This window comes from Phascolarctos cinereus, unplaced genomic scaffold, assembly GCF_003287225.1.
Source record: "Phascolarctos cinereus isolate Bilbo 61053 unplaced genomic scaffold, phaCin_HiC Scaffold_726;HRSCAF=1367, whole genome shotgun sequence".
NCBI classification, from domain to species: Eukaryota; Metazoa; Chordata; class Mammalia; order Diprotodontia; family Phascolarctidae; genus Phascolarctos; species Phascolarctos cinereus.
In genome coordinates this window covers 36,243,785-36,257,725 of record NW_027556098.1, presented here as the reverse complement: position 1 = coordinate 36,257,725, position 13,941 = coordinate 36,243,785, and the positions used below count along the sequence as shown (strand labels likewise).

At 40.0% G+C, this 13,941-nt stretch overlaps 1 protein-coding gene across 8 annotated transcripts in view; it reads left to right on the top strand.

Annotated features, from left to right (window-relative positions):
- The window catches only part of CHST10 (carbohydrate sulfotransferase 10), a 46,706-nt gene extending 32,984 nt beyond the window's left edge, over positions 1-13,722 (top strand). For all 8 annotated transcript variants that reach the window (XM_020992857.2, XM_020992860.2, XM_020992859.2 and 5 more), the window contains 3 exons: positions 4,811-5,045; positions 8,834-8,939; positions 10,630-13,722. In XM_020992857.2, the coding sequence (XP_020848516.1) occupies positions 4,811-5,045; positions 8,834-8,939; positions 10,630-11,167 (879 nt within the window). In that variant the 3' untranslated portion in view covers positions 11,168-13,722. The remainder of the gene's footprint in view (positions 1-4,810; positions 5,046-8,833; positions 8,940-10,629) is intronic.
- The last annotated feature ends 219 nt before the right edge of the window (positions 13,723-13,941 follow it).

Here is a 13,941-nt window from a genome sequence, read left to right as displayed (position 1 = left end):
GTATCATATTGTAAAGAAGTCATTACACAAACATTCCTGCTGATGCATGTTGGACTTCCCCACAATGCACAACACATTCACCTACCAACACTTGCTTTTTAAGACCTGTCAGTGGACTTGACCAGTGATTGGTTATAACTCACATTTTGTATGTTTATTTGGCAAATAATGTAATCACTATGACTTTAACTCTGTTACACAACAGGTGAAACATGTACAAATGGTTTTTTGAAATTTTACTTTCTCTTCTTTCCTTATGCTTCCACTGTCCCCTTATTTTTATTCAATGTTCCCCAATTGCACCAAAGGCTACAATTGCCCCTCCTGCACCCCTAGGGGGTGGTATTGCCCATTTTGGGAACCTCTGTGATAGTGTATGATTCTGTAAGTTGGGGCACTGGTTATGAGAAAGGCATTAAGAAATTAAAAGCTTCTTCAAGTCCAAAAAGAAGGGAGAAAGAAAGAAGTTAGAGCATCATAAAATGTTATTATTCAGTCATTTTTAGTTGTATCTGACTCTTTGTGACTGGTTTTCTTAGTAGAGATACTGGAGTAATTTGCCATTTTCTTCTCCAGCTCACTTTACAGATGAGGAAACTAAGGGAAACAGGGTTAAGTGACTTGTCCAGGGTCACACAGCTACTAAGTGTCTAAAACTGGATATGAACTCAGATTTTCCTAACTCCAGGCCTACTGCACCACCTAGCTGCCCTGGGATAGGTAGGCAGACCTATTCAAAATGAGACCTCCCTTGATGTTTTACTCAGAATCCATTTTGTTATCTGCTTTGCTTTTTAAAAAACTGGAATTTCTAACTGCATTTGTGATTAGCCAACTCCTTTCCAGAACATCGATTCCCAGAGGAGGCAGATGTTGAGGCTACATTAAAGAAAGCCAGGCAGCCAAGACTTCAGCCTTGACCTTGGTTGCCAGAAGGAGGAGAGGAAAGAGGACCATGCAAGGCAACTTGAGAAATAGTTAAAGAAAGGGCAGAATAGTTCAGTTCCCTAGTGATGTTGTTGTTGTTATTTTTGGTCATTTTTCAGTTGTTTCTGACTCGTCATCCAGACCCCACACTTTATCCACTGAGCCACCTGCCTTCCCTATTAAAAGCACAATCTGAAAGTTAGCCATGTTTATTACATTGTGTGATGAGGCCATTTTATGTAAAGTATTTATTGTCTCTTGACGGTTATTGCTGAGTTTTATTATTATTATTGCATTCTGAATATTCTCAAGAAAGGATGCTCCCAATCACAGAAGCTTAGGGACTGGACCTGTGATTTCATTGGCATAGGGAACTCCCAGGTGAGGAAACTCTATTTATTAATGCAGGTCAGCACGTTCTCAATGATGGAAAGCTGCCTAGAACACTAAGAATGAGTTGCCCAGGGATGGGCTCATTTTGCTCTTCATTATTTCATGCAAATCTATCCATGTTTTTCTAAGATCATTGAGTTAGCTCAAATTGTAATATGAAGACTGATTGTTGTTCAGTTGTTTCAGTCATGTCCAACTCTTCAGGACCCCATTTGGGGTTTTCTTAGGAAAACTACTAAGTTGATTTGCCATTTCCTTCTCCAGCTCATTTTACATGTGAAGAAACTGAGGCAAACAGGGTGAAGGTGACTTGCTAAGGGTCACATAGCTAGCAAGTGTCTGAAACTAGATTTGAACTCAGATCTTCCTGACTCCAGGCCAGGTGTTCTATCCACTGTACTACCTAGCAGGAACACTTTAGGGGCTTGATAAATGCTTCTTGATTGATTAATTGATTGATTGATTGAGATATAAATCTGACACCAGACAGATATGATCTCAGGTTAATCCAGTTTTCAGAATCCTCTCATGCTGAATTCGCCCTTTCCTAAACTCCACTGGTTTATCAGTAATAATAGTGTTTTCTTTTGATGAAATGGGGATTAGGAGAGCTAGCCATCCATAGTACCTCTCCTGGAGAGAGAAGAAAGATCTTAGTTTGAATGTTCTCCTTCCTTTGGATACAAGGCACAGTCCTTTCATTAAGCAATGACTGAAGGATTACACCTAATCTAAGCCTCTTTTGCATCTAGCATTTAGAAGCAGGAGAAATTTGAATATGGAGGATATGTGTTCTTTTTCCATCTGTATATTTAGTTTCTGGTGATGGAGTAAAAAAAAAAAGCAACTAGCATTTATATAATGCTTTTAAGGTTTGCAAAGCACTTTACAAATATCTCATTTTTTAATACACACAACAACCCTGGGAGATAGGTGCTATTATCATCCCCATTTTATAGATGGGGTAGCTGAGGCAGACAGTGGATAAGTGCCTTGTCTAGGATCACACAACTAGTTCATGTCTAACACCAGATTTGAACTCAGGTCTTTCTAACTTCAGGTCCAGTGGAGTCTGCTTTATCCACTCTACCATCTAGCTGCCTGAAAGGGTATCCCCACTAAAAGTTCCTTAGCTTTGAAAATCAGTTCCTGATGTTGGTCTTTGGATTAACGTTTGCAGTTGGGGTTGGTTGCCACCTATTGGTGAATTGCCCAGATGCTGTAATAACATTTATCCCAGGATTTATTTTCTGTATCGTCAGAGATGTAGTAGTGCTGTCTGGCAGTCACTGTGGAGTCTGTTTCTCCATGCTGACTACATTTTATTTCTAGGAAAACCCATTAAAAAGGTAGTAACCCCTTTATTGGACTAAACTGTTCTTTCTTATAAACAGACCATTTAACCATCAGCTACAAAATCCTCCATCAAAAGTATCATTGCTAGCAAGAGGTAGCAATGGTACAACAGAAAGATTATCAGATTTGGAGTCACAGGTTTAGGTGACTCTTTGTGGCCCCATTTGGAGTTTTCTTGGCAAAGATACTGGAATGATTTGCCATTTCCTTCTCCACCTCATTTTACAGATGAGGAAACTGAGGCAGAGTTAAGTGACTTGTCCAGAGTCACACCAGTAGTTAGTGTCTGAGGCCATATTTGAACTCCACTCCTGGTGCTCTATTCACTGTGCCACCTTGCTGTTAGGACCTGGGCTCAAATGCTAGCCCTGTGACTTAGTAACTGTGATACTTAAGCAAGGCATTTAACTTTATGAGACTCAGTTTCCTCATCTGAAAAACAAAGAGTTGTACTAGATGTGCTGTAAGGTCAGTCTCAACTCTTATATTCTGTTTTCACATTATTGTGTTCATCAGAGCAGTCTGTAATTATCCTTCCTGAAATCTGCAATTAAAACAAATATTTGCTCAGCATTTGCTTTGTATTCAGAACACTGCTAAACACCAGGGACACAGACAAATTTTATCTGGTATCTCAAGAGATCTTAAGAATATATTATAAAATTAGAAGTCTTTACCTAGCATTATTGAAAGATAACTGTTTTCTTCAGGTTACTCAGAGAGAGTGAGAGAGAGAGAGAGAGAGAGAGAGAGAGAGAGAGAGAGAGAGAGAGAAGTTCAGATAGAAACCTGAGGTTTTGATCTAAACCTAAGGAGCTGTCCAAGTGCTTTTTTTATTACTGGGATTTTGTTTTACTAAATTCTGCTTGCAATACATGAGGTTTCGAAATATTTTTGTCACAGAGGCATTTATTGTCATAGAAATTGATCTAGGGGTGTGCTAGAGCCAGCTTGAGGATGAGAATCAATTGTTAAATTTTCAAGGTGAGCCTGGAACCTTGGAAATCAACAAACACTACTAGAGCTTGATTTACTGTTTTGTTCCTAGAATTACGACAGTAATGGAGAAGATATCGATAATGCAGATTAAATTTAAAACTGCATCATGCATATTTCTGAAGAGGTGATTATTAAACATTTACCAATACACCACTGATTTGACCTGTATCCCCCCAAATCATCCCTCAGTTCATTGTCATATAGACATGGGCTATGGTTTTTAGTTTACCCTATGCAGTTAAATTCAGAATTACATGAACCACAAACACCTGAAAAACTGGGGCTTGGGGGTGGGAAATGAAATGAGAACAGCATGTATTACTGCAATTTCTGAATGAAAAGATTCCTATGCTCTCAGGAAATCATACATCATCATGCCATCGGCACAGTAATACATAAACAGCCCCCCTGCCTCATCCATTTGCCCAAGTACATTGTGAAGTGAAGAGAAATGCTCACACAGAATAGCAAGCAGGGCTCTTTTCTCTCCTCTCTCTCTCTCTCTTCTCTCTCTCTCTCTCTTCTCTCTCTCTCTCTCTTCTCCCTCTCTCTGTCTCACTTTCTGTCTCTGTCTCTCTGTCTCTGCCTGTCTCTGTCTCTCTCTGTCTCTGTGTGTCTGTCTCTCTTTCTCTCTCTCACACACATACACAGTTGTGGCTTAGTATCCACTTAACTTGTTGTGAAGAAAGGTGATGGATGAATACCTTAGGCCCTACTGCAGCAACTACAAGCCAGGCATGTTGAGAGCCTAGCTTGTAATGGGCTTGCCGTTTCAGGAAGTAATCAGGAAGGCAGCATAGTAGACCTGGAGGCAGTGTGGAGCAGCAGAAAGAGCACTGGCTCTCAAACCAGAGGACCCTGCTGAGTTAAAGTCCAACCCCTGATACTTAGTAACTGTGCTACCTTGGGCAAATCGCTTAACCTTTTAGACCTAAATTTCCTCATTTGTAAAAATGGACTGAGACTAGATGACTTCAGAGGTCCCTTGAAAGGTACCTAAATCTGTGATTCTAGGGTCAATAGGCTTGGTTCTACCACCTCTATTTCCTAAGTCATTTGCCATGTCCTCAAACCACACCTCATGTTTTTTGGGTTCAAGTCCTTGTATCTCATTTGCCCCATTTTAAATCTTCAGCCAACTGGAAAAGTGCTTTCTGGAAACCGGCTTAACCAACCCTTGGTCCACATGGAGCGTCTGGAACTGCTCAAAAATGTCTGCCGGGATGCGGCTCTGAGGAATCTCTCACACACTGCCGTCTCAAAGTTTGTCTTAGATCGAATATTTGTCTGTGACAAACACAAGATTCTCTTCTGTCAGACTCCCAAAGTGGGCAATACACAGTGGAAAAAAGTTCTGATTGTTTTAAATGGTATGTGAGGGGTCTTCAGGTATGGGTTGATGTGGGCATGTGTGATTTGGATAAGGGAGGGGCATAGGAAAGAAAGGAAAAAGTAGAAAGTGAACCCTTGTAACTTTTGAAAGAAACATTCTCTACTACAAGGACAGCCTAGATGATATTTATATTTTCCCTCCTGTTTGTGCTTAAAGCCATTTTTAACTGGTTGGAGATTAAATTAGACACTAATGTGTTATAATTGTTCTTTAAAAGGATATATCCAAGGCTAGTTTGCCTGAATGATACTGAGAGCTGGCATCTTATATGTATAGTACTTTAAAGTTTGCAAAGTGTTCTATAGACGTTATCTCATTGCATGGGAAAACGAAGATAAATCTTGATCTCAAGCAGCCTGACTGGTCAGTGATCAGTTTTTTCTGCCTCATTATTGCTAAATTTGGCATGTGTCAGTCTCTATTGCAGTTATGAGGTGAGCAAGCTAACCTTATGACAGACATTGCCTGTGAGAGGAAACCTCCCCCACATTCTACTGTCTGTGTCTGAATTCAGGGCTTAGAATGAGGCTAGAAGCTGCTTAGTTTTCCATCTGTAGACAGAGCATTTGAGCATGAACAGGGCATGGGAAGGGGAGGAAGGAAACAATCATTTAATAAGCACAAATATGTACCAAGCCGTGTGCTGAGTGCTTTACAAATAAGGAATTGGTCTGATCTCCACTATGCATCTGCCTCATCATCTTGACATATGAAGAGGCCATACCCCCTTTCTGCTGATGAAAGTGAGACTTCACTTGAGAACAAGCTGACTCACACCATGTAGTGGTATAGCTAGCATCTCTTTCAAGGATCCATTAATTTGTTTATTTAAACATCTCTACACAAATGGTCAGCATTCTCTTCTATAATTCAGGTTAATTGTTACCTCTATCCATTGAATTCCTTCATCTCTGAAAGGCACGTATTTCAAATAAACAGTAATAGCAGCCCTAGAAAAAGAAAAAACAAACATAGAAGTAGAAAATCCATTTTGTTTCTCCATCATCCAACCTATTATTTATCTATATAGCTTAGTTTCTAATTTGAGGCAGTAATATAGCGAACAAAGAGCTTTTTTTGAAGTCAGGTAGATCTAGTTTCAAATGCTGCCTCTGATAGCTTTGTGATCTTGGATACGTCATTCAACCTCTGTGCCTCATGCAGCTTTTTAAGGCCTTCCCTACTAAGTCCTGATTGCAGTCTGCATAGGTAGATTACTTTAAATGTTTTAGGTCATTTGCATTTTTTTTAAAGTGGGACAAGAATAGAAAGAGAAAAATGAAAGCATTTATCCTTTGAGTCATAAAGTTCATCATCAGTGTAAGAGATATGTTGCATAAAAGCCTGAATGAGTATTTTGGCAGCATGTCCAATCTAGCAATCTGAAATTGAAACTGCAATGTGCGTCTAAGACAATGAGTGTATAAAAATGTCTCCCTAAGTATGCCATGGTAGCATGAGTCACAGCATTCTGAAGAAGTAAACACCCACTTACAGGGGCAGGAATCTTAGTTGGTGAACAAAAAATAGATGACTAATTTGCACTGAGCTACGTAAGAGAAAAATGAATAGCTGCTTGGCATCGTACTTGAAATAATTCTTCATAGCATCCTGTACCTTGTGAGCAAGCAAATAAGCAGGCCTAGATAGGGCATCTGCACAGAGAATTTGGTGGAGTGGATTGAGCATGAACCTGGAATGGGGAAGACCTGGTTTAGAATCTTGCCTCAAACAGTTCCTAGCTTTCTGACCCTAGAGATGTTATTTAATTTCCCGATGACTTAGTTTCCTCATCTATAAAATGAGAGGTCTTGATGGTCTGTAAAGGTCCCCATCCACTTCTGAATCTATGATACAATAATCATAAAACAGACAGGACTACAGACAATGATTAGATTGTCTAGGGAAGATTGATAGGATCAGAGACTTAAGGATGGAGAGGTTCTCATTCCAAACCCACTCATTTTGCAGATGCAGAAAATTAGATTCAGAGAATAAGCTATGGTCACACAGTGATAGAGCTCAGATTCAAATCCAGGTGCTCTTCATCTAAATCTAATACTCTTTCCATATTACCAGCCCTATGTGGTAGGTTCCACAAGTGTTGTTATCTACATTTTACAGACCAGAAACCTGAAGCATGGAGAGGTTCTAGGACTATAGCCAAGTCCTATAGCTAAGAAAGGTGAGAGTCAGGATATGAACTGAGGTCTTTTTTTTTGGGGGGGGGGAGCAATCAGGGTTAAGTGACTTGCCCAGGCTCCCATTGCTAGTAAATTTATGAGTCTGGATTTGAACTCAGGTCCTCCAGACTAGGTATTCTATCTACTGCACCACCTACCTGTCCCAAACTCAGGTCTTCTTGGCACCATATCTGGCACCCTCTCTACTTCACCGTGGTGAAAACTGAAGTCCTTTAAACCATACATTTATAAGGCAGAACTAACACTGAGAAAGCTTTAGAGGGGTAACAAAGAATTGGTTAAAAACTTTTCAATATAATCACTATGATTTATTCCCCATTTGGTGTCTTTCCTGCTTGGAATTAGGGACAGCTTGGTGGGTACTGTTGCTAGGGCTCTAGACCTGGGTTTGAATCCTGACTCTCAGCTGAGTGACCCTGAGCAAAAATCACTTAACCTTTCTTAGCCTCATTTTCTACATCTGTAAAATGGAGATAATAATAGTGACTACCCCTAAGGTTGTGAGGATAAAATGAGTTAATATCTATAAAGCACTTTGCAAACCTTAAAGCTTCCTATAAATGCTAGCTATTATTATTATGCAAGTTTTTTTTAAGCTATGTAAGCATCTACTCAAGGAAGAACAAATATGGAAAGAATCTAGCTCATAGCATTCTGTTTTGAAGTCATGTCCTTTATCCCACCAGTGTCTACACTGCTGTAGACTGTCAGTATGGGCTGGGAGCTGATACTTTAGCAGGTTTTTGCAATTTTGGGCCAGTATAAACACTACAGAGATTTAGAAATTGAATAGAAGGTCCTTAATTGTATAACTAGAGCAATTGTGTACTATTTAATTGTAGATTGAACCCAGTTTAAATTCACTAAAGGCTCCAGATTCATCACAATTTTTCACACTTTTCCCCCTCATTTTTAATCAACACCCCCCCCAAGTTGGCTACTGGGTTATTTAAAACTTTTTCTCATCCTGTTAATTTAGGGTCTATTCAACATCACAGCTTCTGGGAGTGATACAATGACAAGATGACTAACCATAACTCCCTAGCTAGACCTGTAGATCCGGCAGGAAAATTCTTCAGGGCTGGTGATGATAGGTTAGCAAAATCCTCCAGAGAGAAAACTGTCCAGAGGAGTCCATGAATAGGGTTGCCAGGAATAACTGTCTCCCCCAGCATTCCAGAAATAACCTGGAGAACTTATTGAGATAATAACACCCAGGGTACTTAGAAACAGTCTGTGTTGGCCCTCTGTGTGCCAATTTGGGTTATTATCTTCTAGTTATACTATCTAGTATCCTTGGGAAGCCAGTCAGGATTCTTCCTTATGCTGCACATAGGGATTGTAAAGACCAAGGCAGGAATTATCCCCCTTCTCCCTCGAGAAGTAAATAGATTTAAATCTCTAAGTGCCTTTAGACTCATTCCAAACTGTATTTGAACACAAACTGCTGAAGGGAAAGGGATAAAGGAAGTAGGGTCTTCTCTGTGACTAGGTAACCTTTTTTTTCATCGGAACGAAGAGTCTTGTCTTAGCAAGTTGTCTCTCTCTGTTTGTTTCCCAGGAGTTTTTCCTTCCATTGAAGAGATCCCAGAAAATGTGGTACATGACCATGAAAAAAATGGCCTGCCACGTTTGTCTTCATTCAGTGACTCTGAAATTCAGAAACGGTAAGAGATTTTTCCTAATCAAAGGAGAGAGGTGTCAGAGTCAAGTGAAAACTGACTAAGATTCACTTCCCAAAATACAGATAGAACCAGTCTTCATTTAAAAAACAAACAAACAAACAACTGCTTGTTGGCCAGTCATTGTGACCAGAGCCAGAATGTTCAGTGTTCTAACATCTACCATAGCCAAAGTGGTTTTGATATGACAGTTCCCCTTTTATTTGAACAGGCTTTAACTGTCTAAAATGTTTGCTTTTCTTATTCTACAGACTTCAGAGAATTTTAACTTAAACCTGCTTTTTGATAACCAAATATTTTTTTTTAAATTCGGATCCTCAGGAACATTTGAAAACTCCTTAAATATTGCAGCCAAATTTCATTTATATAATCTAGTTAAAATAAAGCCATTCATAAAAACTGTTAATAGCCTTGGTTGCAGGGCAACTCTATACAGGCTTTTGCCACCGTTTCTAACACATGTCTTTTTGCTGCCATTATTTGTGTCTTGATAGCTCCCACCAGGTGATTTGTGGTAACAAACCAGAGCAGTCCATGCCCACAAGTTAGACTTCTATCAGATACATGTAATTGGAAGAATAAGGACCATGGTTCCTATTTGCATTTCTAAAAGTTGTGAGTTTGACTTCGCCAGCAATAAAATCCAGCAACGTTAATTGGTTTGCTGGCCCCTGGTGGGGTAAGATTATCATTCATCCTTTTTTATAAAGCAAACTATAATTGTTTGTATAGACAATACCGTATACTAAATTCATTTAAATATATAATACCTTTTTTTCTCTGACTCAGACTTGAATAAAGCTTAGTGTTATTTTTCAGTATACCTCTACATTTTTCTTTCTTTTAAAGAGATCTAATTTGGGGGACCCAGCCTACATTCAGATCAATATTGAAATTGGTTAGTTTTACTTTTAAATTGAAATTGACCCCAGTTAGAGTAATGGTTAAGGGGAGAAAAGAATTGTTAACTATATTGTCACTAATTTAACAGTGAAGAGCATCATTTCCTTAAATATTCCACCTTCCACGGGGCCATGTTTTTTCAAGGATTCTTATCCTGTCCAGTTTATGTTATTGTTCAGTCATTTTCAGTCTTTTCCAACTCTTCATGACCCTATTGGGGGTTTTCTTGGCAAAGACTGGAGTGGTTTGCCATTTCCTCTCCAGCTTATTTTATAGATGAGGAAACTGAGGCAAACAGAGTTAAGCGACTTACCCAGGGTCACACAGCTAATAAGTGTTGGAGGCCAGATTTGAACTCAGGTCTTCCTGACTCTAGGCCCAGCAGTCTATTGTGCTACCAAGCTGTCCAATTTATACTCAATAGCTATTTAGAGTACAGGTTCATGAAACTAAACAACCAATATTTTATCAAGTGCATTACTATACTCTGCTACTCTTTCTAAGCTCTAAATCTCTTTTTATTTTCTTCCTCCTTTCTCTTTTCTAAGTAGCTCAAACTACCTTACAAAATGGACAGACTTAATGTTTACAACTCCTTAATTCATTCAAGATCTTTGTCTCCAGACAAAAAGGGACCATGCCCTTATTACTTCTGTTCATTTTGAAAACATAAAACAGGGTTAAACAGAGTTTTCTTTACCCTATTGCTATAAAAATTACCTTTATTCCTGCAGCAATTGACTTTTCCTTTGTTTTCTTCTTTCTTCTTTAGCTTGAAATCATACTTCAAATTTTTTATCGTAAGAGATCCCTTTGAAAGACTCATTTCTGCTTTTAAGGACAAGTTTGTACATAATCCTAGGTTTGAGCCTTGGTATCGGCATGAGATCGCTCCTGGCATCATTAGAAAATATAGAAGGAATCGAACAGAAACCAGGGGTCTTCAGTTTGAGGACTTTGTGCGTTACCTGGGGGACCCAAACCATAGATGGTTAGATCTTCAGTTTGGGGACCACATCATTCATTGGGTAACGTATGTAGAACTCTGCGCACCCTGTGAAATAAACTACAGTGTGATTGGACATCATGAGACGTTGGAGGAAGATGCTCCATATATCCTGAAGGAAGCTGGGATTGATCATCTAGTATCTTACCCCACAATTCCACCAGGCATTACTGCGTATAACAAGACCAAGGTGGAACGCTACTTTTTGGGAGTAAGCAAAAGAGACATACGCCGTCTCTATGCACGTTTTGAAGGAGACTTTAAACTCTTTGGGTATCAGAAGCCAGATTTTTTGCTAAACTGATGCTTGGGACCTATGAAGAGAGAAGTGTCTTCCTTAAACCAAGGGATATCCAGCTGTGTATCTGAACCCAGAACTGGTTTCCTGAACCGCACTTTCATTTTCTAAAATTCCCAAGTGATAACCATTGGCCGGTTGTTAACTCTTTGGCATGTGAAATGGAACCCCTCTTAGTAACCATCCTTCATTTGTGCATAGGGGGCATTGAGTGGCACCATGGTAACCAGGACATCCCTGGCCTTCCATTCCTCCAGGAACAAAAAAACGAATTTAATCTGCAAGGCGGGGAGTGGGGCTTGAGGAGAATAATACAATTTTAAGAGTGGTTTTGGACAGCAATCAAAGAGAAAGACTTAATCGCTAATGAATTAATGCACTGTAGGTGGAATTGTCATTTGTGAGTTGCCAGTAATGGTACCTAGTGCTGACAGGAAGAATAGAAAAGCTAACAGGCTGTGAAAATTGTAAAGACTAAAATTATACCTCTGGGTTTCATTTTTTTCTTTTTACTTGTATAAAAACTGAGGAAAGATTTTTTTGTTTTGTTTTTTCATAGTCACGTTGGAGAGAATTTGATTCCTCCCCCACTGCAATTCAGTTGTGTCCCGAAGAGCAACTTCAGGAGATTTTCTTAATGGAAAAAACGCACCAGTGTAATGATGTCCTAAAGGCTGAGCCTTTGTCGGCCAAGCAGTTTACCTGATCCCATCGAAGAATTCCAAAGTTCATCGTGTTAGATTGCTTGAGACCAAAGGGAGAATGCGGATTCTTCTTCTCTGAAAAGGGAAATTCTTTGTAGGCATTAAGGAAAGCTTAGGGCAATGTTTTTTTAAAAATCTTTTGAATTTTGAAGTTTGGGTTTATTAAATGCCACCCTGACACTGCTTTTTCAATGCTCTACCCATTAGCAACCCATATTTGAATGCCCTAATCTGAACAGGAGCAGTCCAGTGCGGGGTGCTTGGTAGGGTCTCCTGCTTCTTATTCCAAGGTGCCTGTCCTGGTCCTAGGCCTGCACTGTTAGTGTATGAGGAAAGCAGGGATGCACTTCATTGTCCTTGCCTTGGATCTCAGCAAAACGCCCTAGAGTGGGACCGCGGCTTCTACTTGCATGTGTAAAAGTTGTTAGTTTGAGTTCACCAGCACTAAAATCCAGCAACGTTAATTGGTTTGCTGGCCCCCGGTCGGGTAGGATTGTCATTAGCAGTTTTAGCAGTATCAGAATAGACCTCTGAGGTACAAGAGGCAACAGGCAGAGGATGACCCTCCCCTGGGGTGTCAATCTCCCTCTAGGTATTGGAGGAGAAGGAGTGAAATATGATTAGGTCTTACCGTTGCCATCACATCTAAAGAAATACCCTAAGTATCACAGATGAACCATATACTACTCCATCTGAAGGTGGAGTTTAAAAAAAGGTGAGGGGATTTTCTCTAATAGGTAAAGTAGCAAAGTCTTGACCTGGGCCCATGTTGTTGAAGTGGTTCTGGGGGGGGGGTAGGTGGGTGGGTGTGTCTGTCTGTCTGCCTCTGTCTCTGTCTCTCTTTCTCTCCCTCCTCCCTCCATTTTTCTCTCTCCCCCCCCTCCCCTTTCCCTCTCTTTCTCTCCTTCCCTCCCTCCCATTTGTCCCTTCAAAGACTGATGACAGTGGTATGGGCCTGATAGAAAGAAATCATTTAAAGCTCAGGTGCAGTATGGCCTGGAGGTTAGCTGCAAATGCTGTCTTCTTGCCTTCTTGGGACTATTTCTCAATGTCATATCTGTAACCTACCCTTTGAATAATACTGTATATGTGTGTGTGATATGCAAGGATGTGAAATGATACCAATGATGGCAAGAGAGGTCCGGGCAGCAAGGTGGGTGATGTAAAGGAAAGTTGTTGGATTTGGGGTCAAAGGACCTGGGTTCAAATTCTGACCCTGTCACTACCTATGTGACTTTGGATAAGTCACTTGACTTCCATAGGTCCCAGTTTCCTCATCTGTAAAGCGAAGGGGTTGGACTGGGTAATGTCTGAGGTCCCTTCCACCTCCAAAGGGTTACATGATTTTTACAACCAGCCACACAATTTGTCCTAATGGCATCCTATGGAAGCAAGAAGGGGCCCTCAATATTAGAGAATAGGAAAGAAAAATAAGATTTAAAATATGTGCCAAACCTGACATGTGCTGCGGCTCAGAAGAAGGTACTATAATAGCTGAACATCATCCCAGACACATCTTGACACACCAGGTGGTCTGAGGGAGAGCACTCAGCTGACTGTTGTTAACAGGAAGGTCTGAAGCAGCAAAAGCTTCAGTGCTCTTGTGTGGTGGGGTTTTGTTTTTGACAGATGCAATTACAGAGTCATAGACTTGTTAGTCCTTAACCAATGTGTAAAGGATGTAACCTTTGAGTTATTTTTATATGAAGTATTAGCCAAGACCATTGTTGAATACATTTCAGATCTAATGACTTGATCGATTACCTCTTTGCTGACTTAAAATGTAACAATGTGAATAATGTTATTGTGAATTAAGGCCTTAAGGTTAGTCCTAATAAAAAACAAAAACAAAAGATAGACTTTTCTTTCTAAAATGAGTTTTGGGGATGTTTCTGAATATGTTGCCTGTTACCTTAACGTAGAGAAAACACCTATGTCATGATGTTCTAAACGCTGAATCTTTGTTGGCCGAGCAAGTTACCTGACCCAGCCCAAGAATTTCTCTGCAAAATGTTCCTGGTGCCATATCTGTCCAAGGCAAAGTTCATCAAACCCAAGAGTTGCAGGGAGTTTGGT